Source organism: Marmota monax, unplaced genomic scaffold (genome assembly GCF_021218885.2).
Source record: "Marmota monax isolate L192 unplaced genomic scaffold, Marmota_monax_Labrador192_F-V1.1 WCK01_AAM20220418_F8-fsc00152, whole genome shotgun sequence".
Lineage (NCBI taxonomy): Eukaryota > Metazoa > Chordata > Mammalia > Rodentia > Sciuridae > Marmota > Marmota monax.
This window is the reverse complement of record NW_026694348.1, coordinates 3,735,544-3,743,373: the sequence shown is the minus strand read 5'-3', so window position 1 is coordinate 3,743,373 and position 7,830 is coordinate 3,735,544. Positions and strand designations below refer to the sequence as shown.

The window sequence follows — 7,830 nt, the reverse complement described above, 5'->3', positions numbered from 1 at the left end:
GAGGCAGAAGGATTGCAAGTTCAAGGCCAACCTCAGCAACTCAGCAGGCCTTAAGTAACTTTCAAAAAATGAAAAGGGCTGGGGATATGACTCAACGATTAAGCACTCCTGGGTTCAATCCACGGTTCTAAAATAAATACAACCAACAGGAAAACCTAAGTCACTTATTCGTGTAAATTAAGTTTAAAGTTTCCCTCTTTTAAAAGGGAATAAAAGGCTGGCGGCTGGAGCCAGCATGGCGGCCGAGCGCAAGACCAAGTTGTCCAAGAACCTGCTGCGCATGAAGTTCATGCAAAGGGGACTGGACTCGGAAACCAAGAAACAACTAGAGGAAGAAGAAAAGAAGATCATCAGTGAGGAGCACTGGTACTTGGATTTGCCAGAGCTTAAAGAGAAAGAGAGTGTCATAATAGAGGAGCAGAGCTTCTTGTTATGTGAAGATCTTCTGTATGGAAGAATGTCATTCAGAGGATTTAATCCTGAAGTTGAGAAATTGATGCTTCAGATGAATGCTAAGAACAAAGCAGAAGATGAAGATGAAGATGAGATAGTAGAGCTTGATGTGTCAGATGAGGAAATGGCTAGAAGATATGAGACCTTGGTGGGGACAATTGGAAAAAAGTTTGCCAAGAAAAGAGACCGTGCCAATTACGAAGAAGATGAAAATGGAGACATAAAACCAGTTAAAGCAAAGAAGATGTTCTTAAAGCCCCAAGATTAAAAATGATGCCTTAAAATATGTCTCGGGGTGGCCATGAGAACAGCAGACTTTGGAGCCCATCCCAGTGGCATCTTTCAGCTATTAATACTTGATATTTATTTGTAAAGAGATGTGTAATTTTAGAAATAGACTGTGTTTGAAACAGATGTGTAATGGATGTTATACATCCTTTTCCGAATCAGGTTCATCAGAAGCGGAAGTTGAGCCTGAATCTTACAGATGTTCATAGGCACAGCATTGCTTCCTGAAGATTTTACCTCAGTTCTTTTTATATAGCTCTCCAGTGGCTGACCTTGAATGGACTCCTATAGATTAATGCCAGTGTTTAAATTGCCTTTAAGATTATATTTTACTTTAAATTATTAGTCATATAATCATGTCCAGCCAATTCATACATTCATTTTGGAGTCAAATGTCATAGGAATTTATTATATGTACATTCATCAAGAGCAAACATGCCTCTCCAACCTGAAGTATTTGCATGCTACCAGGTCTATCACTTTATGGTATTGTTTTTTGTTTAAGGCATTTAATTTTTTAAAATGTTCTGTAATAAATATCTGTTTCCACATAAAAAATAAAAAATAAAAAAAATAAAAGGGAATAAAAAGCCAAAAAGCTTTGCAATGCTAGACACACTGTGGCATCATAGAACGTCTTCAAAGCCCCACAAATCCAGGCCTTGTCACTTAATCCTACCTGTGTGTCACAAGCAAATGCATCCTCTCCGGAGCCTCAGGTTTTCTAACTATGAAATGGGGATCACAATGCCCAGTTCACAGGGTATCTGAGGTTCAGGAGGCCAGGTCTCCCACTTTTTTTTTTAAGCTAACCTACAGACTTTAAAGTCAAATTTCCTCAAAACTCAACTTTGCTTAAGTCAGACTCCCTGAATGCCAATGAAAGTTTACTGGAAGGGGGTGTAAGAACACCCATGAAATATCTGAGATATCAGCCCCAAAATACAAATGTTCCTTTAGAGTTGAAAAAAAACCCTCTTTGTTCTATAAGTTTCTAGAATATATCTCACCACTTAATGTGTCATATTTACCTGCCTAGTTTCCCCTTAGACCTTCACATTCCTGAAGGGCCCTTTTCTTCTATAATCCCCACATAGAGCATAGGGATTGGCACATCCATGGAGCTCAATCAGTATTTACTGGATGGATGGGCAGAAGAATGGAAAATGAATCACCGTCTTCCTACCTCTTGCACAGGGCTGGGGGTTTTGTATACATGTTGCCCGAATGCACATTCCTGGGTTTTGTTTGTTTTTTGGTTTTGGTTTTGGTTTTGGTTTGGTACTGGGAATTGAATCAAGGGGTGCTTAATTAATTGCTCAGTCACATCCCCAATTCTTTTTGAGACAGTTTCATTAAGTTGCTGAGAGCCTTGTTAAATTGCCGAAGCTGGCCTCAAAATTGCAATCCTCCTGCCTCAGCCTCCCAAGTTGCTAGGATTACAGGTATGCACCACCATACCCAGATGCACAGGGCCGTCTTTTGTCGGTGGTGGTGGTTTGTTTTTTTGTTTTGTTTGAGTACCAGGGATTGAACTCAGGGGGCACTCAACCTCTGAGACATATCCCAGCCCTATTTTGTATTTTACTTAGAGACAGGATCTAAGTTGCTTAGTGCCTCGCTGCTGCTGAGCCTGATTTTGAATATGCGCGATCCTCCTTCCTCAACTTCCCTAGCTGCTGGGATTACAGTCATTTACCACCACACCCAGCCACAGGGTTGTTTTGAGGATCAAGTGAGACAGTATATATGGAAATGCTTCAGAAGAGCTCAGTGAACTATCTTGGTTTTCTTTTCACAGGAAGATGGTAAGTATCTCTTAAGAAAAGATGGCTGGTAGCCTGAAACTTAAAATATATCTGTAGAATATATATACACATATTATGTATACAAATGTATATTTTTTGGGTTTTTTTAAGTTTTTAATCAATTTATTGCCTCTTAGATTCCAATTCACTCTTCACTGCCTGCTTTGTGAAAATAAATCTGGGCCCTTTGAATATTTTTCTTTCAGGGGATTCCATCATGTAATGGTTGGCTTACTGAATAATTTTGCTTCCCCTGTGGGATGTTAGATTTTATCAGTAGATGGTGCTGGAAAGATTTCAGGAGAAAAGGATTTTGTTAAATCAAATGTATGGAAAGTCAGTGTTTAGGACAAAACTTCTATGATAGGCCCCAAAGACTAGATCAAACTGAAATGGAGTTGGCTTGTGTTAAGTGGCCACATAATTACACAGAACTTAAAAACAGTCCTATTTTTCTTTAAAACAAAAGAGATTCACAGCAGTCAATCAAATGGGACCCAGTCAACCTGAACCAGCATGATAAGATTGAAACAGAGGAGACATCCTTATCAGGAAAGGAACTTTGAAAGAACCAAATTGCTTCTTCCTTGCCTCTACTTTCTTCAGCCTTTTCTGCCTATAAAGCCCTCTCTCTCTGTTCAGTTCAGCAGAGCCTTGAGAGTTTGCAGATGGGATGCTTCCCAGTCCATGAATTACAAATAAAGCCAATTAGACTTTTCAAACTCAAGTGAACAGTGTCCCGTTTCTGGTATGCTCATCTGGAAGGCTCCAGCATCTAGCTTCTGCTTAATTCTGCAGTAGGAGCAGCATTCCCAGAACCACCTCCTGCAGCACAAACAGGCCCCCAGCACGCAGTTCCTATAGCATAACAAGCTGCAGCATCAGCAGCCAGCCTAGGTGGTTTTGTAGGTGTCTGCAGTGAGACACCTTCCCAGCAACATATTTCCAGCAAATTCCACCAATGAGGCCCCAAGGCAGCCTCTTACCATTGACAGGGCCACGGCCACATGCTCTCCAGCAATGCTGGAAGCTCAGCTCTGGAAGTGGGGAAAGGGTATGATTTCAGCCATAGGGGCCATGGCCATTCCTTATACTGCCATTTCTATATTACTTAGAGATCTCCTTATTCGCCAATTCTTCGTTACATAATCCTCTGCAATAGTTAGTAATTTGTTGTTTGTTATTGTCGCTGGTGATTAAACCCAGGGCCCCAGAAATCCTAAACATGCACTTGACCACTGAGCTATACCCACAGCCCCTAATTATTCTTTATAGTAAATTTTCCCTGGTCACACTGCTGCATGGCTTCTCTCTCCTAGGTGAGCACATATCAATTTCTCAACAGTATGTATATGTGTGTGTATGTATGTGTATGTATATATAACACATATGATTTAGTAGATTATCTAAAACAATTCTTTATGTGTAATTAATTCCTTTAGTATATTGTTGTGTTCATTCATATGTTCATCTGTTTATCTATTCCTTCAACAAATGCTTATTGAATACCTACTATATACTAGATGCTCAGACTACAAAGTCTTGCCCTCCAGGAGTTTATAATTCAAAGTAAGATTAAAAGCAAGTGTGAGAACTATAACCAGCTTATTGAATAGTGTGGACCACGTAGTGAGCAAAGATTCAATGGTTTTATTTTTTTCCAGCACCTCTCCATGATGGTTCTATGTTACAATGCCCTTATTCTATAGCATCTCAGGAAGAACTTAGAATTTTATTCTAAGGGGTTGCATCTTCACTTGACTGAGGGAGGGAGGACAGCAACCCTGTGAAAGTAGGAGAAAAGCCACAGCACAGACAATCATTCTAAACATGAACCACTTCTACCCTTGTAGATGGGATATGCCTGGTTCATGAATCACAAATAAAGCCAACCAATCACTGAGCCACAGCCCAATCCTTTTTTTTTTTTTTTTTAACTTAAAACAGTGCTTAGTGGCAGCATTTCCAAGCTAGTCATTGCTCTGTAAGCACTGTGGTGGTTATCAGGCCCAACTGTTGACAGCTCTCCTCATATAAGGAGACTTAATGAGATGTGGCAGTACCTTAAGCCACGGTGGACCCTCTGTGTAGTTCCAGACAGGCAGTCCCTCTCAGCTTCCTGCTACACAAGTAAGTAACCTATTACAACATGATAAGTACCACAGAGTGGTATCTAACCCAGGCTCGAGAAGATGTCCCAGAGTTAAGTGACATCTAAGTTCAATCCTAAAGGACACATGGGTACATCTGAGCAAAGAGCGTGAAAGGAGAAGGTACCAAAGAGCTCAGATGAAAGTGTGTGTGTGTGGTGGGGGGGGGGGGGGGTTCCAGAAATTACAATTGTTTCTGCAACAATATTTACTATGTGCTCTGTATGGTTCTAGGTGCTGGAGGTTTGGCTGAATGGAAAAAAAAAAAAAACACAACACAGTGGGAAACACAAGACAAGGCAGGGCACAGATACATGAGGCAGCAAAGAAAAAGGGACCAGAAAAGAAAGGACCTTAAAACCCAGCTAGGAAACCCTGGGTCATCAAGAGGGCATGGGAATATCAATGAAGGATTTTAAGCAGAGGAGAGGCATAAGAGATTTATATCACATCACTTGGTTCCAAGCATATTTCCCTTTATCTGTTTCCATAAAACGTCTCCCCATTCAGTTTTCAAGGCCAGCACAGTCTTACTATTCTACTTGACAAAGGTAGCATTCTAGAACCTCAAGTGCTTATATAGAAAAAATCCTAACACTGGAGAAGTTTATCATACCTAAAGAATATAGAAACTTATATTACATGTACATAAAAGTAAGTTTCAGCTGGGGGAAGTGGTGCATGCCTGTAATCCAGGCGGCTCAGGAGGATAAGGCCAGAAGATCACAAGCTCAAAGCCAGCCTCAGCAAAATTGAGGTGCTAAGCAACTCAGTGAGACCCTGTCCCTAAATAAAATACAAAATAGGGCTGGGAATGTGGCTCAGTGGTCAAGTGCCCCCCGAGTTCAATCCCTGGTATCCTAATAAATTTTAGTGAATAAAAGATTTAAACATAAAGGATTAGAATATAGAAAAATACAACCAATACATGCATCAAAACATTACATGGTATCCCATTAACATGTATACTTTTTATGTTTTTGTGTATCATTTGAAAAATAAATTTTTTAAAAGTTTTTAAATAAAATATAGGAAATAAGCCAGGTATGGTGGTACACACCTGTAATCCATCAACTCATGAGGCTGAGGCAGGAAGATTGCAAGTTCAAAGCCAGCTTCAGCAACTTAGTGAGGCCCTATCACAAAAAATAAAAAGGGCTAGGGATGTGGCTCAATGGTTAAATGCCCCTGAATTCAATTCCTGGTACCAAAAATTGAAATTAAAATAAAAAAAAAAAACTACAGGAAAATATTTTATAATCCCAGAATGAAGACATTTTTAAATATTACACAAAATATTCACAGACTTCACTAAAAGTCAAAACATTAAGTATCTAACAAGCAAAAGTGACCATAACCAAATTCAGATCACAAACTAGGAAGGCATACAATAGATGCAATAGCAAAGAAGAAATACACATAAAGTTCTTAGAAATCACTAGAAAGAAGAAACAGAGAAGTGGATACTTGGATGCAAGGGACACACAGTACCTGCGGCAGCGGAGAAACCCAGAAGCAGTGTGGGATCTCACCATCAGGTAAGGGGGCACTAGCATCCCATCAGCATCACACCTCTGTCCTCGAGAGGCAGAGTGGCCTAAACAAACAGCATTCACAGTTAGGTGAACCAGAAATCCACACTATCCAGGTAAACACAGGTGCCATAATGTTCTAACAGCTGCAAGAAAACAAACATCAGGAAACAGAGGTACCAAGCTCAACAGACAGAACTGACACCCAAGGAACAAAGTCAATGGCACCAACAGAGAAACTATGAAAGGAAAAGTGAGAAAAGAACAAGTTAGAGATCCTGGGGGTGGGGGGAATACACAGAACAATGGACACAGTTGGGGAGCAATTAATAAGGCAAGTAGGGCTCTCAGAAGACAGCACAAAACAGCAGAGAGATGAAAAAAAGTCATGATGTCATTTCTGCTGCATTCTATTTTAAGAAATGAGTGACAGGTTCAGCCCAGGCTCAAGGAGAAGGAACTATGCAAGACTGAAAGGCATGAGTCACTGGGGACCATCAAGTGACAGACCACAACATACTCACCTTCCATACTGTCCCTTCACGCTGTAAGTGCCTCTATTATCGCCTTTCACGTGGTGTTATGGTTTTTACCTAGTGGTCTCCCCCTTAGATTGAGTCTTATGAGGGCAAGAACCAGCTTACACCTTCCAACCCACTATGACTGGCTCAGAGTGTAGCTGGAACAGGAGCCACAGAAGGCTTGTGGGATTCAACCATTCTTCTTGCACTCATTCAGAATGCATAGGGTCAGGAGCCAGGTTCTAAAGGTAATTCTGGACTACCTAGGCTGAATCCCAAAAAATTGATGATTGTTTTCAATGTAAAAGTAACCACCATGAGAACAGAAGGTCAGCATGCAACTTGCAAGACATGAGGAGGAATGCAAATGAAGAAAGTGTCATCAATTCAACAAAAGCCTTTTATATGTCTCCCTCAAATCCACAAATAGAAAAAAAAAAAACGCGTAACTAGCAATATTGCACTTTTAAATAATGCAACCATCATACTTGCCCTAAAGGTAAATAGAGATAATTTGGCAGCCAGTTTGTTCTCAGACACACATGCAACATTGACAGAACTACACATCATGCCACAAAGACCTCAAAAACTCAAGAAAAAAAACATGCAGAACACACTGTAACATAACTTAAAAATCAGAAAACAAAATAACATTCTTCATCACTGAAGAATCTATCCAGATAAAAATGTGAAGACAGTTTTAAACCTAAACAAAATTATATATATATATATAAATAATCAAAGGTGCCCTCCCTGAAATAGTCATTAGGTTCCCATGATTTTACATGTAGCTTCTGCCAAACCTTCAAGATTACAATTTCCATGTTACATAAACAAGTCCAGATCAGAGAGAAAGTGAGGAGCTTTTTCATTAATATCATGAGGTTATTATAAGACTGATACTGAAACCAGAAAAAGACTACACAGGGGAAAAATTATAAGCCCATTTCATATATGAAGAGTATTTACAAAGCATAATATTTAAATAATGGGGAAAATATGACTCATTCCAGGAATCCAATGTTAGATCACATATAAAAACCTGTTATTCCAACCTCAGCAATTTAGTGAGGCCCTA

At 39.8% G+C, this 7,830-nt stretch overlaps 1 protein-coding gene across 1 annotated transcript; it reads left to right on the top strand.

The window, feature by feature from the left end:
- The first annotated feature begins 220 nt into the window (after positions 1-220).
- Positions 221-1,042, top strand: LOC124109194 (M-phase phosphoprotein 6). Its single transcript, XM_046467732.2, has one exon. It carries the CDS (start codon positions 236-238, stop codon positions 719-721), a length of 486 nt encoding a protein of 161 aa, XP_046323688.1. The 5' UTR covers positions 221-235; the 3' UTR covers positions 722-1,042.
- Positions 1,043-7,830: the final 6,788 nt, after the last annotated feature.